This window comes from Mixophyes fleayi, chromosome 6 (assembly GCF_038048845.1).
Source record: "Mixophyes fleayi isolate aMixFle1 chromosome 6, aMixFle1.hap1, whole genome shotgun sequence".
NCBI classification, from domain to species: domain Eukaryota; kingdom Metazoa; phylum Chordata; class Amphibia; order Anura; family Limnodynastidae; genus Mixophyes; species Mixophyes fleayi.
Window position 1 is genome coordinate 221,448,412 of NC_134407.1, and position 23,549 is coordinate 221,471,960.

Genomic DNA, 23,549 nt, shown 5'->3' on the forward strand with positions numbered 1-23,549 from the left:
ATGATGAAGTTGGGGAGAGCTTCTGAGGCTTCTCGATTAGTTGAACCACTATGTTGCAGTCTCCTTCATCATCGATGATGATGATGAAGTTAGGGAGAGCTTCTGAGGCTTCTCGATTAGTGAACCACTATGTTGCAGCCTCCTTTATCATCAATGATGAAGTTGGGGAGAGCTTCTGAGGCTTCTCGAATAGTGAACCACTATGTTGCAGCCTCCTTCATCATCGATGATGATGATGAAGTTGGGGAGAGCTTCTGAGGCTACTCGATTAGTGAACCACTATGTTGCGGCCTCCTTCATCATCGATGATGATGATGAAGTTGGGGAGAGCTTCTGAGGCTTCTCGATTAGTTGAACCACTATGTTGCAGTCTCCTTCATCATCGATGATGATGATGAAGTTAGGGAGAGCTTCTGAGGCTTTTCAGTTATTGAACCACTATGTTGCAGTCTCCTTCATCATCGATGATGATGATGAAGTTGGGGAGAGCTTCTGAGGCTTCTCGATTAGTGAACCACTATGTTGCAGCAGCCTCCTTCATCATCGATGATGATGATGAAGTTGGGGAGAGTTTTGAGGCTTTTCAGTTAGTGAACCACTATGTTACAGCCTCCTTCATCATCGATGATGATGATGAAGTTGGGGAGAGCTTCTGAGGCTTCTCAGTTAGTGAACCAATATGTTGCAGCCTCCTTCATCATTGATGATGATGATGAAGTTGGGGAGAGCTTCTGAGGCTTTTCAGTTATTGAACCATTATGTTGCAGCCTCCTTCATCATCGATGATAAAGTTGGGGAGAGCTTCTGAGGCTTCTCGAATAGTGAACCAATATGTTGCAGCCTCCTTCATCATCGATGATGATGATGATGAAGTTGGGGAGAGCTTCTGAGGCTTCTCAGTTAGTGAACCACTATGTTGCAGCCTCCTTCATCATCGATGATCATGATGAAGTTGGGGAGAGCTTCTGAGGCTTCTCAGTTAGTGAACCAATATGTTGCAGCCTCCTTCATCATCGATGATGATGATGATGAAGTTGGGGAGAGCTTCTGAGGCTTCTCAGTTAGTGAACCAATATGCAGCCTCCTTCTCTTATATTAGCCTGTACTTCACCTATGTGTGGAGTAAGCAAGAGCCAGTAAGCAGAGATGAATAGGGAGGCCAACATTTTGGAGGAAGTGCATCCAGATGTACAGTGGTGTCCAGGTGAGCAGCTAGTTTCCTATTCAGATGTCCACTAGTGTTTAAGTTGTCAGAGAGTGTCCTGTTCTTGTATCTGAGAGTGAGTCCTGTCCCGGTATCCAGAGGTTTCAAGCTTGTAGTCCAGTTTCCATGCTTACAGATGTTGCTAAGCAAAGTCTTTTCTTCTCAATCTATAATTCAACTGGCAGCAACTGTGTGTTTCTGAGTTTCCAAAAGGCAAATTCAGGCAGATGTCCTATCTCAAAGATTAGCAGTTATTCCAGTAAGTTGCAGTAACCAGCATCATTGGCAACATCAGTTCATCAAGTTAATCTTTTTTTTTTTTTTTTAAAAACCTGTTTATTGACACCATAAAATAAATATAATCGATAAAAAAGTAAACATCCTGCACAAAGGATAAATGCAAACCTAATTCAATTTTAGACAATGCAAGGCGTGCTTGCCTACACTCTGCCGGAATGTCCAGGAGACTCTTTTAATTTCTAGGAGTTCTGCCAGAATCCCAAGTGAACAGTGCAGTCTCCCACATCTCTAGTGAAGTAAGTAAGGACTTGGTTACACAATTCACAGCGAATCAAGTCATCCTATCCCTGTCCCCTGCTGAGTGATGTCTCCAATCACGGCACTGTGCAGTGGGGGGACGCAACAACTTTTATGCAATTTGAGTAGCCACACACCCCTCACTCACCACTATGTTACCAACTATAGCAAAGTGTTTATGATTAAATGCAGACGTACAATACACAAAAAGATAAAGAAATTTTTTTTTTGATGCCTGGTTTACATTTTAATTGGGGGGTAACAACAGGAAAGAAGGGGAACATGGTGTGGAGGGGTAGTAAGGATATTCCCTCCTGAAGAACGAGTTTCTTCCCTGATCTCAGAAATAAAGACTTCCCTTACCAAAATATACACAATTTCAAAAAATAAGTGCATTTGCAATTATATAAATAAGTGCCCTGCGCTATCTCCTTTAAATAAATTTTTACCATAAGTTACTTATAAGTGATCCAGTCACACACAGTGTGAGCTGAGGGCTGTAATTGCCCCTATTCTGAACAAAAAACGTATACACTGTTCCTTCTTCACCTATTTTGTTTTTCTCCATAACGAGTGTTTATATCTTCCTTTGTGGATGAAACTTACGCTGTTAATGTCTTGTACATAGAACTACGGTGTCCTATTTGTCCAAATACCGTTATCTATAACCTCTACTAACTTGCATAGGATTTATAGTTTCTATAGACGCTTCATTAAATTATATTTTTATCATTGTTTACCTCAATATATATAGAAGTGGATGGCTAAGAGCAATATTTAAAAATACAATTGTACAAGGCTAAAATATAATAAATGGCCAAAGTTAGTATTATTTTTTGTTTACTGTTAAGCCAATTTAAATACAATTAACACTCTGAAAAAGGAAGCGCAAGTAGAATAATAGCATGACAAGTAACCACAAGATAGTGCGTACCTCCCAATCTTTGAAGGGAAAAATTGGGACAAAAGAAGCCCTTTGGTCAATCCATCCAAACCACACCTACAACACATCTCTTTTCTTGGTGAAAACACACCCACTAAGGCCACAGGACCATTGAACCCAAATTAGGAATATTAGAACATATGATGGGTTGGAGAAAAAAACACTATTTGACCATTGACAGGTTTACACTTTCGGGGCTATAGTGACACAAGTTGACCCCTTTGAGGTTTGAAAGGTAGATATTCTATACTTTGCTGGTGATAACAAATGATCTTAATACTTAAGTTTGTTTTAAAGAACACTTTATTGAGGGCACCAAGTGCAAAACAGGGATTATACACAATAATCATGACATTGAACATAGTATATAATGAAGGAGATTAACAAATGCTCAAATATTGTAAAGACAAACAGAAAGTACGACTAATGAAGAGGAATAGAGATGAACAATAGCAGGGAAGCAGTCAATGCTGTTTTTAGTTAAAAAAGAGGGGGGGATCCTGGATATGTAAGGATGGGGAGGGGGGGGGGAGGGGACAATAGAGGAGAATAAACATAGGGGGGGAGTGACTGAAGAGATGTTGGGTCCACTCAGATGGGGGCCATGGGAGAAAATAGAACTTTGTATTTACCTCACTGAACAAGTATGAAAATCAAAACTTGAGCAAGGGTTAATTGCAGAAAGAGACCCAAGGAACCCAGAAAGGAGTTCAACATACTAGTAATATATTTAATTTTGTATGTTTGCCAGCTCTAATTAACAATTGTAAGCAAAGTGATGGGCCTGTTTTTTTCCTCCACAATTTAACAAGTCATGTGCCAAAAATATGTCTTATTAATTAGGGACCCATAAAATCGGCAGAGGCAGCAAAATGTGTTTTAGGATCTGGAGGGACGATGGTGGCGGTGGTAGGTCTAATCTCCGGGCACAGATATGCGGGAGAGATGCCCTCTGTCCTCATAGATAGGATGCTGCTGGGGGAATACGGTGACGTGTCATGGAGCGAAGAGCACAGGGTTCCTCGTCGGTTACTTTGGAGCTTAGGGAGGAGACAAGCTGGGAGTGAGTTACACAAATGCAAGTAATCATTCATTACAGACTCTAGATTAAATGTTGCCAACTGGGGGGAATTCAAGGTAATACAATCAAAGGGATTTAAATGCATTAGTAATCAACTCTTGGGTCCAAAATAGTATGACCCAGTAGATTTATAACATGATAGTAGTTCACACCAATAGGGAGCCTGGCTTCATAAAAGTGTTGCAATCACAAATTTGGCTTTATATATATATATATATATATATATATATATATATATAAACAGCATTATTAGATTCATCATCACCATGGTTATGTTTTGTGCCACAAACCAATGCAGCCACATGCAGCCAGAATCATACAACATACAACATATAACTGGCAGATAAAGCAGCACAACTCTATACACGGACGGTGGGGGAGGAGAATTATAATAAAACAACGGAGAGTCAGTGTCTCCGCGCTAGGACCACAAGAACATGGCCGCCGCTCCCCAGCTCTGTATGAGCCCTGCACCCGGCTGTATGTCTCTTTCTGCGCATGCGCGGTACAGTGTCCGGGGGAATTCATGACTACTCATAGTGATTGGAGGCTGCTGGTCAGTACTGTTTATTCTTATTTATAGAGAGGAGGGCGCCCCCATGCTGTGCAGGGAAATGTGAGAGGGCAGCTCGTTATATAGTCCTGTGTGTGAGGCCTGGACACACTGTTCTTTATACCAGCACCATAGTCCCTGCATTATACTAGTGTCCTTATATTATACCATTATTCCTGCATTATACTAGTGTCCTTATATTATACCAGTATTCCTGCATTATACTAGTGTCCTTATATTATACCAGTATTCCTGCATTATACTAGTGTCCTTATATTATACCAGTATTCCTGCATTATACTAGTGTCCTTATATTATACCATAGTCCCTGCATTATACCAGTGTCCTTATATTATACCAGTATTCCTACATTATACTAGTGTCCTTATATTATACCAGTATTCCTGCATTATACTAGTGTCCTTATATTATACCAGTATTCCTGCATTATACTAGTGTCCTTATATTATACCAGTATTCCTGCATTATACTAGTGTCCTTATATTATACCAGTATTCCTGCATTATACTAGTGTCCTTATATTATACCATAGTCCCTGCATTATACCAGTGTCCTTATATTATACCAGTATTCCTACATTATACTAGTGTCCTTATATTATACCAGTATTCCTGCATTATACTAGTGTCCTTATATTATACCAGTATTCCTGCATTATACTAGTGTCCTTATATTATACCAGTATTCCTGCATTATACTAGTGTCCCTATATTATACCAGTATTCCTGCATTATACTAGTGTCCCTATATTATACCAGTATTCCTGCATTATACTAGTGTCCTTATATTATACCAGTATTCCTGCATTATACTAGTGTCCTTATATTATACCAGTATTCCTGCATTATACTAGTGTCCCTATATTATACCAGTATTCCTGCATTATACTAGTGTCCCTATATTATACCAGTATTCCTGCATTATACTAGTGTCCTTATATTATACCAGTATTCCTGCATTATACTAGTGTCCTTATATTATACCAGTATTCCTGCATTATACTAGTGTCCCTATATTATACCAGTATTCCTGCATTATACTAGTGTCCTTATATTATACCAGTATTCCTGCATTATACTAGTGTCCTTATATTATACCAGTATTCCTGCATTATACTAGTGTCCCTATATTATACCAGTATTCCTGCATTATCATCATCATCATCACCATTTATTTATATAGCGCCACTGATTCCGCAGCGCTGTACAGAGAACTCATTCACATCTGTCCCTGCCCCTGCCCATTGGAGCTTACAGTCTAAATTCCCTAATATAGACACACACTCACAGACAGACTCATACAGACAGACACAGAGGGAGACAGACAGGTAGAGACTAGGGTCAATTTTGATAGCAGCCAATTAACCTACTAGTATGTTTTTTGGAGTGTGGGAGGAAACCGGAGCACCCGGAGGAAACCCACGCAAACACAGGGAGAACATACAAACTCCACACAGATAAGGCCATGGTCGGGAATTGAACTCATGACCCCAGTGCTGTGAGGCAGAAGTGCTACCACTAAGCCACCGTGCTGCCCTATTATACTAGTGTCCTTATATTATACCAGTATTCCTGCATTATACTAGTGTCCTTATATTATACCAGTATTCCTGCATTATACTAGTGTCCCTATATTATACCAGTATTCCTGCATTATACTAGTGTCCCTATATTATACCAGTATTCCTGCATTTACTAGTGTCCCTATATTATACCAGTATTCCTGCATTATACTAGTGTCCCTATATTATACCAGTATTCCTGCATTATACTAGTGTCCTTATATTATACCAGTATTCCTGCATTATACTAGTGTCCTTATATTATACCAGTATTCCTGCATTATACTAGTGTCCTTATATTATACCAGTATTCCTGCATTTAATAGTGTCCTTATATTATACCAGTATTCCTGCATTATACCAGTGTCCTTATATTATACCAGTATTCCTGCATTATACTAGTGTCCTTATATTATACCAGTATTCCTGCATTATACTAGTGTCCCTATATTATACCAGTATTCCTGCATTATACAAGTGTCCATATATTATACCATTGTCCCTGCATTATACTAGTGTCCATATATTATACCATAGTCCCTACATTATACTAGTGTCCCTATATTATACCATAGTCCCTACATTATACTAGTGTCCATATATTATACCATTGTCCCTGCATTATACTAGTGTCCCTATATTATACCATAGTCCCTACATTATACTAGTGTCCCTATATTATACCATTGTCCCTGCATTATACTAGTGTCCCTATATTATACCATAGTCCCTACATTATACTAGTGTCCCTATATTATACCATAGTCCCTGCATTATACCAGTATTCCTGCATTATACTAGTGTCCCTATATTTATACCATTGTCCCTGCATTATACTAGTGTCCTTATATTATACCATAGTCCCTACATTATACTAGTGTCCCTATATTATACCATTGTCCCTGCATTATACTAGTGTCCCTACAATATATCAGTGGTCCCTACATTATACCAGTATTCTCATATATGTCGGTGCCCCAGCAGTTTCCTTACACCAGAATCCACCATAACCAGCACCCAGGAATAAATTCCATGTAGTTGCAGAACAAGACATTAAGTGGCCACAACAACCCCGCATGTTATTGGTTACATTGCTGTATCCAGCTGTGACCAGTGCATGTATATTCAGTAATGACTGACACATCATTGTATATTATTGTATGTTATACCAGTGTCCCCATATTACTACTAGTGCCCCCCCCTTCCCAGATTACAACAGCATTAGTAACCCCACATTACATAAGGTCTTGTTACCCCACGTGCTGGATCTAGAACCCCTACTTACCAACTGCAGTGCACCAGACTATAACTGCATGTGTCCCCCACATTATACCATCACCAGAGCCCTCAAATATAAGGCAGCGTCCCAGTAGTTTACTACCGCTCTACATGAACACACAGGTGTTTCCCTGCTTGTTCTTTATACAGAAATGAATGAGAAGGGGCTGACAACCGTGGACCTGTCAGTTGTCAGGGGCCTGAGAGGTCTGCAGCCTCTTGGGCTCCCTGCTTATACACATCTGACATTGTATATACAGCTGTTATGTAGATCGTTCCAGCTCTTCTTCTGTCTTATCCGCCATAACAGGCTCTGAAAGTGTTGTCATAAAAGAAGCCTACAGTCTTACTATTTTAGTCTCAGTCCCACATAGATTTTGTTCTTTAAATAGCACGTTTTATATCTATTAAGTATCCAACTCATAGTCATTTTCATAATCTATCCTTACTATTATCTCCTTTTCAAAAGCTCTCTGGCAAACAAAAATGTCTGCCAGCCATAGTCTGCTGCACAGCCTCTCAGCATGTCATCTGATGGGGATGAGGGGGGGTAGAAAGAGGATGTCACATTGCAGTTAGAGCTTAGAGGAAATTTCTAAACCATAGGTGTCCAAACTCAGTCCTCAAGTGCTGCCAACAGGTCATGTTTTTAGGATTTTTTTAATCGTGCACGGGTGAGTTAATCTATTTACCTGGGTCAGTAATTATCCCACCTGTTTCTCCAGACAAAAACCGTGAAAACATGACCTGTTGGTAGCTATTGAGGACTGGGTTTGGACACCTCTGTTCTAAAGCATCTCTGCTCACTACATCATGTACCTTGTGACTGTGGTTGCCATGGTAGTCCAGAATCATAAATAAGAATTATTTTTTTTCATGGGATTGCTGCTTTAATTTTCAGTTGTTTAATTAGGCTCAGCTGTATGCCTTAATTAATGATGAATATTTATTGTCTACTTATCAAAACCTCTTCATTATGCCCACTATACTGTTTTATATATAGAATACATTCTTCTTATTTACATTAATTTTACTTTATTACAGGATCTTCTTTGCTGACATCTCCCAATGATCCTACACAAGATCCAAAGTCCTATCCATGACTGATCCTTCAAAGATGGACAAGGACAGGAACAAGATGACTGGGAGGATATTAAATCTCACTCTGGAGATCATCTGCCTGCTGACTGGAGAGGTGAGGGATTCTGGGATTGTCACGGTGACCTCAGTCATATCTCTATTAATGAAACAGGGGCATGACTGGAGAAGTGAGGGATTCTGGGAATATCACAGTGACATCACTCTTATCTCTGTTAATAAGACAGGGGCCTGAGTGGAGACATGAGGAATTCTCCGAATGACACAGTGACATCACTCTTACTTTATTAGGAAAGTCGTCATCCATCTGATATTAGAGGTTAGGGGTTCTGTTATAATATTTAGTTATATTTATTTGCGTGTCTGTCAATACACAGGATTACACAGTAGTGAAGAAGACATCTGGTGATAGTGAGACACCCAGCAGCCATCCCTGTGTGTCAGGAGGATTGAGCAGGACCCAGAGCCCCATCACGGTGCCTCCACCTCACTCACTGATACATGACAGAGACAATGACCAGAAGATCCTGGAACTGACCAACAAGATCATTCAGCTGCTGACTGGAGAGGTGACTGCTGGGAATGGGACATTATACAGTAACACCAGGGATGTGTCTGAAACAGAATTTGACGGCAGATAAGAACCACTTGGCCCATCTAGTCTGCCCATATTTTAACCTATGATAACCTAAAACCCTATTTGATTCTTAGTTCTTTGTAATGATATCCTTATGTCTATCCCAAGCATGTTTAAACTGCTCTACTGTATTAGCCTCTACCACCTGTGATGGGAGGCTACTCCACTTATCCACAACCCTTTCTGTGAAGTAGTATTTCCTCTGAACCTACCTCCCCCCAGTGTCAGTACATGTCCTCGTGTTCTAGTACTTCTCTTCCTTTGAAGAATGTTTCCCTCCTGTACCATGTTGATATATTTGAAAGTTTCTATCATGTCCCCATTTCTCTTCTCTACTACAAGATATACATATTAAGATCTTTGAGTCTTTTCGTGTAAGTTTTGTGCTGTAGGCCATGCACCATTTTAGTTGCCCTTCTTTGTACAGTCTCTAATGGATTTATATCCTTCTGGAGTTATGGCCTCCAGAACTGAACACCGTATTCTAGATGAGACCGTACCAATGACCTATACAGTGGTATTATTACTTCTTTCTTTCTTTCTGCTACTGATTCCTCTCCCTGTGCAACCAAGTATCCGACTTGCCTTCCTCATTGCTTTGTTACATTACTTACCTGCCTTTATGTCACCTGAAATAGTGACTCCTAGATCCCTTTCCTCCTTAGCAGTTTCCATTATAGTGCTTTTAGTACTACATTTAGCCTCTGGGCTTTTGAGACCCACGTGCATGATTTTGCATTTTTTGGAACTAAACTGTAGTTGCCACTTTCTTGACCATTCCTCTAGTCTACCTAGATCATCAATCATTTGTTTCTCAAACCTCCTGATGTGTCTACCCTTATTACCCCTCTTGGTGTTTCTGCATGATGACTGTATCAGTGTGTGTGTCAGGTTCCTCTGCGGTGTGAGGATGTCACTGTCTATTTCTCCATGGAGGAGTGGGAGTATTTAGAAGGACACAAGGGTCTGTACGAGGACGTAATGAGGAAGAATCATCCGCCCCTCACATCTCTGGGTAAGAGGAGAATTTAATTTATTGTAAAGGAGAGAGCAAGTTTGTGGGTGACCTATATGCACAAATTATATTATAATCACATATAAACAATGTATTCAGTCACTGTGTGTCTTCTACAGATGGATCATGTAACAGAAATACCCCAGAGAGATGTCTATCTTCCCCCTTCCTCTCTATTCACATGGTTGTAAACATTTGGGGGGAGGGCAGGGTTTTCCAATGAACTAGAGGAACTAGACTTTATTACTTTCGAACACCACTAGCTCTAGTGGGCTCAGCCCCGATGCTTTCAGATTTCCCTAACCTGTACAGAGATAATGGATCCAGTTGTCCTTGTGTGTGGACAGTGATGCGCTACTCTATCTGTCAGGGACATCGCTCTCATAAGAAATCACCCCCCATCGATATTTTACACATTTGACCATTTTCCTTGCATTTTTCTTTCCCTGAGTGAATCTTGTATACAGCATTTCCTTTGCATATAGTTGAATGATGCAACAAATGTAGTCTTCAACTATTACAACAGTTTCAAGAGTTGTGCTGTCTCTCAAGAAATGTCCAAGGTTCTCCAGTGAACAGAACTTCATGTCCCAAATTCTAACTTTGACCTACTGAACTCCCATGAACTTCCATGATCCTCTGCGTTCATATGTGCATGGTGACATCACACACATGGACACATACAGCACGTCGGCACGTACATCATCTGCAGGCATCAGCACCTGCAACATACTGCAGAGATGCCGAGCCCTCAGTTTTCGCAAATACGTTGTCTGATCCCAACTTGCCCCAGAATGACTTTATCGAAGGGGTGGACAGTGCATCTCTGCTCTACATGAGGATTTTTGTGGGTCATTGAGAACATCAAGAAAGAAGTAAAGGTCATGTTCGTTGTACCAGTATGGCCTTGACACACCTAGTTCTCAGATCTTGTCAACATTTCTTTTATTCCTTAGTAGAGAGAACTACTTTCTCTAGACAATCTGTCTTCAACCACAGTGTTCTTCAGCTGAAGCTTGGCCTGATCTACAAAGCCATGGGATTCTCTGTACTCGAATGTCTACCTTATATGAAACGTGTAGGACTACTATATAAGCTATAATTTTATGGCATTACAAATGTTCCTACGGTAACGTTTCTGACATCAGCTTCCTCAACCATTTAGTGATGTACAACATTTCTTGGATTTTTACAGCAGAGAAATTCAGAACAAGTCTTGAGCGGGCTCAGCGTTCAGGCTTTAGTAACCGAGCATCATAGCTTAACACTAAACTCTGCCATACACAGTTTTCAGTAAGACTGACAGCCATATCCACAGTTGTTGGCTTGTCGGGATTTCTAAATTGGTTGATTGTTGTATAAAGAAATATGTTTTCCACAAAGTTCTTTGACAGTCCTCCATACCATCCTGGGACTTGGCATGCTGTCCTTTCTTATTGTAGTTGCTAATATTATTAACCTTTACTTTATAAAGTGCTAACATATCACATAGCAATGCCAATTCAGTGGATCCCGTTAGAAATTTGGCACAAGAACATTAAAGCAGTGTTAGGAACCCCCACAGCCAGCAACACAAAACCCGGAGTCTGCTCAGAAGTCTGGTTTTCACTGGAGCCCCTAGTGGTGGGGACAGACTTGGCCGCAGACAGCTGAGGGTCGTGAATTGTGCGCAGACTGGGGAGAACCCAGCAATAGCAGATAGGAGAAATAGCAGAGTGAGGTCAGGCAAGGGTCAAGGCAGGCAGCAGACAGAATATCCAGGACACGAACCGGAGTCAGAGGGCACAGGCAAATCAGCAGTGAAGAAATCCAGGCAAAGGGTCAAAAGGGCACAGGCAATCAAAACGGAGTCAGGAATCAGGCAGAAGGTCAGCAACGAAGAATCAATCCAACAAAGGTACAGCAACCAGGAACACGAGCAGGCTAGTCAGCAGAAGCAGGAACTATAACCGGCTTTGCCCCTCCCTGCCTTAAATACAAGTACTGGCCAATAGGAAGTGCCAGAGACCCAGGAGTAAGTGGCCAGCTGTTTCTATTTAGTTTGCGCACGCGCCCGGCTGCCCTGGATGCTGGGTCTCGGCGCTACACAAGGAAGCGTTCCGACCGTTGCCTTGGCAACGGTCGGGGGGTAAAGCGGAAATTACGTCCCGGTCGTCATGACGACGGCCGGGGCGTCCAGCAGCAGACGCGAGCGAGTCGCGGCGGTGCCCAGAGCCGCCGCGGCTCGTAACAGTACCCCCCCCTTGAGGAAGGGTCAAGGAACCCCGACAACCTGGTTTTCTGGGATATCTTTTAAAGAATTCAGTGAGTAACCTGTCTGAGTGTAGGTTTCTCTGTGGTACCCACGACCGTTCTTCAGGACCATACCCTTTCCAGTGGACTAAGTAGTGAACCTGACCCTGGACATTCTTTGAATCCAGGATTTTCTCCACTACAAACTCTTGATGTTCATCCACCGAAACTGGTTGAGGTTTGAATCTTCTGGAAGATCGGGCAGGTTTCAATAAAGAGCAGTGAAACGTACTGGGGATCTTTAAAGATTCCGGAAGCTTCAGTTTGAAGGCCACTGGGTTGACTTGCTTTAAAATGGTAAATGGACCAATAAATTTAGGTCCTAATTTCTTACACGGCTGATGGAGTCTTATATTCCGAGTGGAGAGCCACACAGAGTCCCCAACTTTGAATGAACAAGCAGAGCGATGTAAGTCCGAATTTTTTTTTGACCTAAAGGAAGCTCGAAGTATAGGACTGATGTACAGACTTCCAAATCTTCCTAAGGCGGGTGGCCAGGTGGTCTATCGGTGGAAAGAGAGGATAAAGAGTTGGCCCTAGGATGGTATCCCAAGTTACAATAAAAAGGAGAACACCAGGAAGACGTGTGGCATGCGTTGTTATACGCAAATTCGGCCCAGGGAAGGAGGTCAGCCCAATTGTCACGGTGTTTGGAAATATACAGTCGAAGGTATTGCTCCAGGGATTGATTCATCCTCTCGGTCTGTCCGTTTGACTGCGGGTGGTAGACAGACAACAAACTGAGGTGGATGCCTAGGAGAGAGCAAAAGGACCTCCAGAAGACTGCGATGAACTGTGAGCCCCGGTCTGACACGATATCTTTCGGAAGTCCATGGTAACGGAATATATATTTGACGAATAAAGTGGCCAAAGAACGGGCAGAAGGTAACTTGGTCAACGGAATAAAATGGGCCATTTTGCTGAACCGGTCCACGGTTGCCCAGATGGTGTTACACCCAGAGGATAGGGGTAAATCAACGATGAAATCCATGGACACATGGGTCCAAGGTCTGACTGGGACAGGCAATGGCAGTAATGGCCCTGATACGGAACTCGGGGAAACTTTGTTCTTGGAGCACAAGTCACAGGACGATACATACTCTCTTATATCTTTAGACAATGATGGCCACCAGACCGTACGAGAGACAATTTCGATGATCTTGGCTATACCGGTATGTCCAGAAGCTTTGTTGTTATGACACTGTGAGAGGACCGACTTCCTGAGGTGTACAGGCACAAAAAGTTTGCCCACTGGTGTTTCAGAAGGGGCCTGTGGTTGACACTGCTGAAGGGTTTTACCCAGTTCCTGCGTGAAGGAAATCAAAATAGAAGAGGCAGGAATAATGGAACAGGGCTCAGAAACTGGACTTTGAGAGGAAATAAAGTTACGGGACAGGGCATCCGCTCTTAGGTTCTTTGAACCAGGCCGAAAAGTAATAACAAATTGGAAACTGGAGAAGAAGAGGGACCACCGTGCTTGCCTGGAATTCAATCTTTTAGCGGAGTCAATGTAGGATAGGTTTTTGTGGTCCGTATAGATGGTAATAGTATGTCTTGCTCCTTCCAGCCAGTGGCGCCAGTCTTCCAATGCCCATTTGACGGCCAGTAACTCACGATTGCCCACGTCGTAATGTTCTTCAGCGGAAGAGAATTTTCGAGACAGATAAGCACAGGGATGAAGGCGGTGATCTTTAGGATCTTTCTGAGATAATACGGTTTCAACTCCAACATCCGAAGCATCGACTTCAACAATGAATGGGAGGTCTGGATTCGGATGTCTTAGAACTGGGGCAGACATGAAAGCACGTTTCAAGGCTTTGAAGGCGGAAACTGCAGTAGGCGACCAGACCTTTGGATCAGCACCCTTACGAGTCAGAGCAGTGATGGGGGCGATGAGGATGGAAAATGAACTGATAAACTTTCTATAGTAGCTGGCGAATCCTAAGAATCTTTGGATGGCCTTTAAATTAGAGGGTTGTACCCAATCCAGAATGGCCTGTACATTTGTGGGATCCATGGCAAAGCCTTCAGGAGAAATAACATACCCCAGAAAAGTGACCCTGGAAACTTTGAAGTCACATTTTTCTAGTTTAGCATATAGATGATGATGACGGAGCTTCAGGAGTACTTGCCGAACATGTTTCCGGTGTTGTTCTAATGAGCGGGAATAAATCAGGATGTCGTCCAAATAAACTACTACGAAGGAACCCAAGAATTCACGAAGGACATCGGTGATTAAGTCTTGGAAAACAGCTGGAGCATTGCTGAGGCCGAAGGGCATGACAAGGTACTCGTAATGGCCCGTTTGAGTTTTAAAGGCGGTCTTCCACTCGTCGCCACTTCGGATACGTATCAAATTGTAGGCTCCTCGTAGGTCAATATTGGAATAAATCTTAGCTCCTTTTAATTGATCGAAGATGGCTGAGATAAGTGGCAGAGGGTAAGTATTTTTAATGGTTATTTTATTTAGCCCTCTATAATCAATACAAGGCCTCAGCCCACCATCTTTTTTAGCCACAAAGAAGAAGCCTGCTCCGGCAGGAGACTTGGAAGGCCGTATGAAGCCTTTTTGCAGGTTCTCCTTTACATATGATTCCATGGACTGGGTTTCTGGAATAGATAATGCGTATAATCTTCCCTTGGGCAACCTAGAACCAGGTACAAGGTCAATAGCACAATCGTACTCCCGATGTGGAGGAAGAACATCCGCTTCTTTTTTAGAGAAAACGTCAGAAAACTCGTGGTAATGAAGAGGCAAACGTTCCGGACAGATCCGAGCAATTCTGAGTGGAAGAGACAAACATGAGGAAGAACATCGAGGACCCCATTTGATGATCTCCCCCTTGGTCCAATCAATACAGGGATTGTGAAGAACTAGCCAAGGGTGACCCACTATTAAAGGAACTGAAGGACAATTAATTAGATACAGAGAGATGGTCTCGGAGTGAAGGGCACCCAATTTTAACTGCAAAGGGGGTGAACGATGATGTATCTCACCCTTATCTAGACGATTTCCATCTAATCCGAAGACTGTGATGACGGATTCCAATGGAACGGCTGCGAAACCCAAGAACCGGGCGAGGGCCAAGTCCAAAAAGTTTCCGGCAGCTCCACTGTCCAGAAAGGCTGGAATGGACAATTCTCGTCCGTCAAAGGTGAGCTGAGCAGGGACAAGTAAAGAATTTTTGGGAGAGATTACTTGCAGGCCTAAGTGGACACCCTCCATGTTCACTTGGCCCGGTCTTTTCCCGGTTTGACGGGGCAGGAACGGAGCAGATGACCCTTTTCTCCACAATACAGGCAGAGACCTAAGGTACGCCTCCGGGTTCGTTCCTCCGATGACAGTCTATATGCTCCCAGTTGCATAGGCTCGACTTGGTCAAAAGGAGCAGCTTGCAGAAGCATAGGAGAAAAGGTAGAAGAGCTTTCCTTTTTCGGTCTTCCTTTCCCTGTATCTCCTGTCGATCCGGATAGCTAGCTGCATAAGTTCTTCAAGAGACTCTGCAATAGGATATTGGACCAGGGAGTCCTTGATTTGCTCAGAGAGCCCCAGACGGAACTGACAACGAAGAGCTGGGTCATTCCATGCACAGTCTGAAGACCAACACCTGAAACTGGAACAATATTCCTCCGCAGATCGTTGCCCTTGTGACAAGGATCGCAGCTGTGCTTCGGCAGAAGCCACTCGGTCCGGGTCATCATAAATCAACCCAAGTGCTTCAAAGAAGGCGTCCACAGACTGTAACTTTGGGCTATTGGAATCTAAGCTGAAGGCCCAGGATTGCGGATCCCCTTGTAGGAGAGAGATAATTATCCCCACCTTTTGCTGTGGAGATCCAGACGATAGTGGTCTCAATTTGAAATAGAGTTTGCAGCGGTCACGGAAGTTACGGAAAAGCCTGCGATCTCCCGAAAAGCGGTCAGGTAAATGCATCTTGGGTTCCACCACAGCAGACTGGGCGGCTTGTGTAGCTCTAGACGCTTGTTCTTGGGCAGCCTGCCGCTGGGACAGCTCCTGGACCATCTGGGACAGAGTCTGGATTTGTCCTGCCAGCACTTCCTTCCACACTCCAAAAAACATAATTGTAGTTTAATTGGCTGCTATTAAATTGACCCTAGTCCTTCTTGGCCTGTGTGTGTGTGTGTGTGTGTGTTAGGGGATTTAAACTGTAAGCTCCAATGGGTCAGGGACTGATGTGAGTTCTCTGTACAGCGCTGCGGAATAAGTGGCGCTATATAAATAGCTGATGACTGATCCTCAGATCCGTTTTATGTACAATCGTTCCTCTGGGCTCACTTCTCTGTACAGGTTTACAGGTGTCTGTTTTGTTACACAGTAAAAATGGTATGGAAAGTTATGCAGTAGGAATATTATAACTTTTTTTCTCCAAAACTATTAGAGAACTCCTACTGGAAATGAAGAAATTCAGATAAAATGGCTTTAACTGTGAATTAATATAGGCCTTTCTATCTTCCCAGCAGATGGACACAGCAGGAATACATCAGAGGGACATCTCATTTTATCTCCAGATATTAAAATGGAAGATGACAACATCACACAAGATTCTCCAGGGGAAGACCCAAATAGACATGTAGTATCATCTGATCCTTCTAATTATGAGGGATGTTCTCGTGATAAATCAGATAATGTTACACATAATACAGCTTCTAAAGATGGCAAATTATGTCCCTGTTATGATTCTAGTAAATGTATTATACACACATCATCTCTGATTTCTCTTGAACAAAAATCAGTTTTTGTTGAACATCAGATAACTCATAAAGAGGAGAAGCCATTTCTATGTTCTAAATGTGGGAAATGTTTTAGACATAGATCATGTCTTGATTTACATCATACAATTCATACTAATGAAAAGCCATTTTCATGTTCTGAATGTGGAAAATGTTTTACATATAAATCAAATCTTGTTAAACACCAGAGAATTCACACTGTAGAGCATCAGTTTTCTTGTTCTAAGTGTGGGAAATGTTTTACGTATGAAGGGTATCTTATTGAACATCAGAGAAGTCACACTGGTGAGAAGCCATTTTCTTGTTCTGTTTGTGGAAAATGTTTTACATCAAAAGGATATCTTATTGAACATGAGAGAAGTCATACTGGTGAGAAGCCATTCTCATGTTCAGAGTGTGGGAAATGTTTTACATTTAAATCAAATCTTGTTAAACATCAGAAAAGTCACAATGGTGAGCAACTGTTTTCTTGCTCTGAATGTGGGAAATGTTTTACATATAAGTCAAGCCTTGTTGAGCATCTGAAAACTCACACAGGTGAAAAGCCATATTCTTGTTCTGAGTGTGGTAAATGTTTTACATCTAAAGGAACCCTTGTTTCTCATGATAGAATTCACACTGGTGAGAAGCCATTTTCATGTTCAGAATGTGGGAAATGTTTTACACAAAAATCCAATCTTGTTAAACATCAGAGAATTCACACTGGTGAGCATCGGTTTACTTGTTCTGAGTGTGGGAAATGTTTTATGTATGAAGGATATCTTGTTGAACATCAGAGAAGTCACACTGGTGAAAGGCCATTCTCTTGTTCTGAGTGTGGGAAATGTTTTACATCTAAAGGAACTCTTGTTTCACATCAGAGAGTTCACACTGGTGAGAGGCCATTTTCATGCTCTGAGTGTGGGAAATGTTTTAGATCTAAAGCAAATCTTGTTAAACATCAGAGAATGCACAAACAATCATAGAGGTGAATAGCTGATGTAAGTGGACAGTGCTTTATCCAATGAACAATTCTTTTAATGTTCTTTTAATGATTTCTCCTCCCCTGAATTGAGTTCTGCGTCAACTCTTTTCCAGTTCTCTATCCTGATAAAGGTTTAAGCCAGTGCACAGTCTCCTATTGTTCTAGTTATTGTATGAATCTGTTTCTTGGGGGGGGCTGCAATATACCACGTTTCTCCATCACTATCTTCCCCTGTGGGAAATGTTTTGTTTATAAAATTATGAAAGCTTAGTTAATATTACTTAAATAATGTGACAGTTTATATTGGATGTACTACAAAAAATAAGAGATCCCTGGCGCTAGTAAAAATGATAAACAAATAGAAAGATTGCAGCTCTTCTTAGGGAAAATGTTCTGTACTCCCCTCTGATATGTATACCAAACAAAAGAAAAAAGCAACGCTGAGAGAAACATATTTATAGACTCCAAGTAAACATTGAATAAGTTAATATGATGGCAGACATCACAAATAAAGAGTCTACTTAGCTAGTGCAACAATTTTTATTCTGAAAAAATCTTACACCATTATGTCAAAAACAAAATGATGAGAAAAAATATATCTTAAAAACACGCAGATGGAATTTTTATCAGGGCATTTATATGACAGATCAATAAATTGTATTTGATTGTAAAGCCTGTAAACAGAGTATAATAATGCCGGAACTCTCATCAATCAAAATGATCGTCCACTAAGGAACTCATAGGGGTAGATTCAATTAGCCGCATTGTTCTTTAGAATAACGTGGTCCGCACATTATTACCGTTATTTAGCTTAAAAACTTCATGTTCAAATACTGAACATATAAAAATGATTCAATTAGAATCAACTTTATGATCTTTTTTTGTGTGTCCACTAAGGTTTTAAAAGATCTAGTTGCAGTAAGACATAAGTTCATGTTTATAAAGAAGTGTAAGTTGCTCAATCAATTTATAGGCTATACCAGGTGCTTGAAAGGGTGGGGTTATCCTAAAAGGAACAAACACACAGAGAGATCCCCCAGCACACTGCTATAGCCAGCAACAGATCTGCCATTTCTACTGTAGATAAAAATGCAAAAGTTTTAGTTGCACACATTTGCAAATGTATGTTAAAGCCACCCGCCTCTCCACGTCGCTTTTGCTAATAGGGTGGTCCTAACTCTAAACAATGATACTTACTTGACTTACACTTCTTTATTTGTCTGAGAGGCATGTTGATGTCAGTAGCTGAGGGGGAGTGCTGACATTGGATTGCTACTTGGAGGTCTCTGGGGTACCTCCTTGGTAAGTTAGCTCTCAATTTAAAAACACATATGTATGGCCCAAATATATGGGACTCTCATTGTTTAGAGTTAGGACCACCCTATTAGCAAAAGCGCCGTGGAGTGGCGGGTGGCTTTAACATACATTTGCAAATGTGTGCAACTAAGACTTTTGCATTTTTATCTACAGTAGAAATGGCAGATCTGTTGCTGGCTATAGCAGTGTGCTGGGGGATCTCTCTGTGTATAAGTTCATGTTTAACAGTTCTCGGATCTGACCATGTCAATTTCAATAATAAAACACTCATAGGCTACACTTACAGCAAATGTGTTTTTGCATAAACATATATAAAAGTGCAAGAGAACTGTGACTAGAAGAACTTATTATTAAGATAAATATTGTTATGAACATGTGCCCATATATCAATATATGAGAAATTTGAAATAAATTAACTATCATAAATCCCAGATGGTCGATGTGAAGGACCAATTAAAAAAAAAATGTTAAATACGAATATACATGATTTGCCCTCAGGCAAAAAGTGTTTAAAAACATTTGACCAGTCAGCCCAGGTAATTAAGGTAAGCTCAGACCTTCTTTCAGGAAACTCACTTAACATATGCAGATTTCAGCCATGAATTATCTCTGATAACACATGGCCTTTCCTACGTAGAGTAGACGGTCTAATTAAGGCATTGTAATAGCAAAGTAGTCTATGAGGCGAGAACCTTTTAGGCGAATGCAAAAGATAAAGGCTTCCTATGCTTGTATTTAAGAAATATTAACTTCAAAGAAAATACCTTCATATTTTATATTTTGGGAAATCAGTGTGCCAAGCTATACTTAGGGGCAAAAATCGCACAAGTTTTGTGAAAATGATGACTGTAGAGGGAAACCACAGTTGTCACATATCTTTTGGAATTATATTTGATATTGTTGTAATTCCATCATATTTGATATGTAAATATGTGGGAGGTTATGACTGGATTATTGCTGGGGGAATTATGTCTCTGTGATATGTCCAAGAAAAGTTTTAGAAGGTCCAAACTTTTGGATTATTTTTGGACAAACTATAATTGACAGATAGGGGACATTTCCTCCCCCACATGAGCATATACGCTGCCCCCTCTGAATGCCAGTTAAAAATGCTGAAATACTCTGTGTGGGAGAATGCAGATGGTCAGCTCTTGGGGCTCATTTATTTCTGCCTGGCCCCAGGCATACAGACCATGATACGTAAGTTTTATTCTCTGTAATTTTATCCTGTTTGTTTTTACAGTTGTGTTGCATTTATTATTTGGATGTCATTTATTATGTTCTTTTTTTATTTATATTAAAATGCCCTGTTCCTTTTGTGTATTAAATCTAAAATGTAATAAGTGTTGTCTTTTTGATACTCTAATGAGCCCATTAGCCTTTTATGATAAGTATTGCTTGACCATGTTAACCCTTTGAATGCTGGTATGTGAATCGAGAATCCATTTGACTAACAAGCCCTAGTGTGTACCAGTGGGTACATTTGTGTAACAGAGTTTTGGAGTGTTAACCCTTTGATTGTTGGTGTGTGCATTGTTAACATGTGTGTAACAAGGTATGTGTCATTGTGTGCCAGTAAATTGAGGTCCTATTGCCCTTATTCAGTAGGTGGTGACAGATCATAGGCGTGTATTAGTTTGAGAGCACTGTTTTGGTGGGCGATTCAGCAAATCTGTAACCTGTTTGATAGGTGATGGTGCCGTGTGTGTGACACCATTCAGAAAACAGCTCAAAGTCAGGGACGAAAAAAGACGCCGTCTAATCTGTAACTACTTAAGCCTCACTTTAAAGTGTATATTTTAAGCTTTACATAACTTTAGCAATAAAAAATAAAGGTAATATTGAAAATAAAGCCACCAAAAACTGTACATCATCATCATCATCAGCTATTTATATAGCGCCACTAATTCCGCAGCTCTGTACCGAGAGCTCACATCGGTCCCTGCCCCATTGGAGCTTACAGTCTACATTCCCTAACACACACACACACACACACACACACACACAGACCGATAGAGACTAAGGGCAATTTGATAGCAGCCAATTAACCTACTAGTATGTTTTTAGAATGTGGGAGAAAACCCGAGCACATGCATAAATATATGTATACGTTAATTACATGATTTCAAACAAAACATTCCCTTATCTTTCAATAGGTGTCCATATTATCCCCTAATCTTACAACATCTATTCGTTAATAAATAAGAGTTATAGACCAATGGGCAGTCAGCCTAAACAACTTAACCTATTAGCATCACCCACAACAACTTCACAAGACTCCTGTTTTATGCCTACTATATAGGGGATACCCGGTACTTCTGTGAATTTGTCACAATTTAGACAAAACAACTGGAAGTTTACAAATGTATCTTTATTTTACATAAAAGAATATATTTATGTTTTTAGGAATATGGCATACAGTGAATAACAGCAAAGGGGTACACCTCACAGAGCTTACTAGACTACCCTATCCTAAAGGGGCTTTAGTCACTGTTCCTCTGGGTAGCTGTCCACTGAGCCACACTGTTAACATCTCTGCCAGCAAGGTGAGACCAAGCCCAATGTCCTCCAGCTTTGACAGGTCCACAAAGTTGCATGTTCGTGGAGGCTCGGCAAATACAATTCTCGGCACGATCCTGGACCAGTCCAACAAAACCCATCTACCCTCTACTTCACATAGGCTTTAACACCAGACTGGCCTGCGGGGCTCCCCCTTTTATGCATGGTCCGGTTCCCACTGTGGTGTGTCAACGGTGGAGCTGGTCCAAAATAATAATTCCTCGCTGGATTGGGTACCTGCATAATGGAGAGTGGCCACTGAGCCTCCCCCAAATTCTCAGGTTGCAGCAGGTACCATGCAGAGTTCAACTTCAAGGAGTCTACCTGAGTATGTTAGAGGACAAAGAGCAGTGTAAAGGATAACCCACTTAAGCCCATGTCACATCCCTGATTTAACCCTTGTGCGTCTTTTGGGCAAAAGTGTCGCTCCAGCTCTTTGCAGGTGAAGAGAACTCTTAGGGGGCATTTTGGAGAAGCCTTTGGTACTGACCCACCTGGTGACATAAGAATATCAAAACAGCACACTTAAAATAAGTTTTAATGGTATACATTACATTATTGGGGTGACAAGATGACAGGCTGGCTTAATATTTATTATCAATATGCCTGGCACCCTGTTCTCGCCACATCTCAGTGTGACAAGCCGCTGCTTCTCCTCAGTCCGCTCGTATAACTCACACAATTAAGACGGGGACCCAGCTGGTGGTTGTTATGAACGCCGAAGTTGTGTAGTAAATCACAGCTTTTCCCAGACAGCACTCCTTAGATCATAGATTAGTATAGAACAGAACTTGACTACTCTTCTGTGGACTCATAAAACATGATCCAAACTGACAGCAGGTGCAGCCACCAAGGGTCTTAGGGCAGATTTAATTCTCCAAAAACTTGCGTGAGGTGCCTCCGAAACGGACGCGAGACACCTCGTGTGGAATTTATCTAAAAAAAAAATTATATAAAAAAAAAAGGCTCAGTTTTGCTCGCACCCCATAGAGGTTCAAGCAGAAGTGAGCATTGACTTTTACTGTAATATCGGTAAAAACGCACGGCCACAATGTTTTTAGAAACATCGCGGCCAATTGAATCTGCCCTTGGAGTCAAACTGCAGTTACTCCCAAATAACAGCACCTGCAGATGATCGCTGTCAAATGGAGATCATCAATTAAACAACTTTACTTTGTGAATGTGTATTAGAGGTTTCCTTTGAGGCATAAATGGATAAATAAAGAGTAAATAGATTCAATAAAACTATAATACAAACAAACAAAAAATAAATCACACAGTCTGACTGGTTTTATTGTCATGAGCAATTTCCTCAGAAACCTAAAAAAAGTGTGACCACAACCAGGGGAGGACTGGCAAATTTTAGCGTGGGGGGCAAGACTCAACTCAGCAGCCTATTCGGTACATTTTAAAGGAAAAAAAATTGCAGGTAGCCCACATGACTTGAAAGGACAATTTATCCACAGATCTTTGAAATAGTTATAAGAATAGTTCACAATTATACATAATTTCTTATACTACTGAAAATCAATTCATATTTAACATGAAAAATAAACTACTACTACTTACACAGTATATATAAATAAAACAAAATAATATAAATTAATAAATTGGAATAATATAAAATAATAAGTCTTTTAGTGTATAGCTTGGAAACTGCAAATGCTGGATACACAATGATTGAAATGCAGATACAGGTGTCAGGATAAGCAGGTTAGCTGGGAAGCTGGAGCTGGA

The 23,549-nt window shown here is 41.1% G+C and overlaps 2 protein-coding genes across 6 annotated transcripts in view; both read left to right on the forward strand.

Moving 5' to 3' along the window:
- Positions 1-20,582, forward strand: part of LOC142159871 (uncharacterized) — a 100,577-nt gene extending 79,995 nt beyond the window's left edge. For 2 of the 5 annotated variants that reach the window (XM_075214710.1, XM_075214711.1), the window contains exons 4-5: positions 9,805-9,928; positions 16,700-20,582. In XM_075214710.1, coding sequence (XP_075070811.1) covers positions 9,805-9,928; positions 16,700-17,937 — 1,362 coding nt within the window. In that variant the 3' untranslated portion in view covers positions 17,938-20,582. Of the gene's footprint in view, positions 1-4,282; positions 4,322-8,222; positions 8,374-8,653; positions 8,846-9,804; positions 9,929-16,699 lie in introns of those variants that run through there. The other 3 variants (XM_075214709.1, XM_075214712.1, XM_075214713.1) reach the window with 3 other exon arrangements.
- Positions 1-23,549, forward strand: part of LOC142159815 (uncharacterized) — a 202,168-nt gene that overhangs the window by 45,710 nt on the left and 132,909 nt on the right. The window lies entirely within an intron of this gene.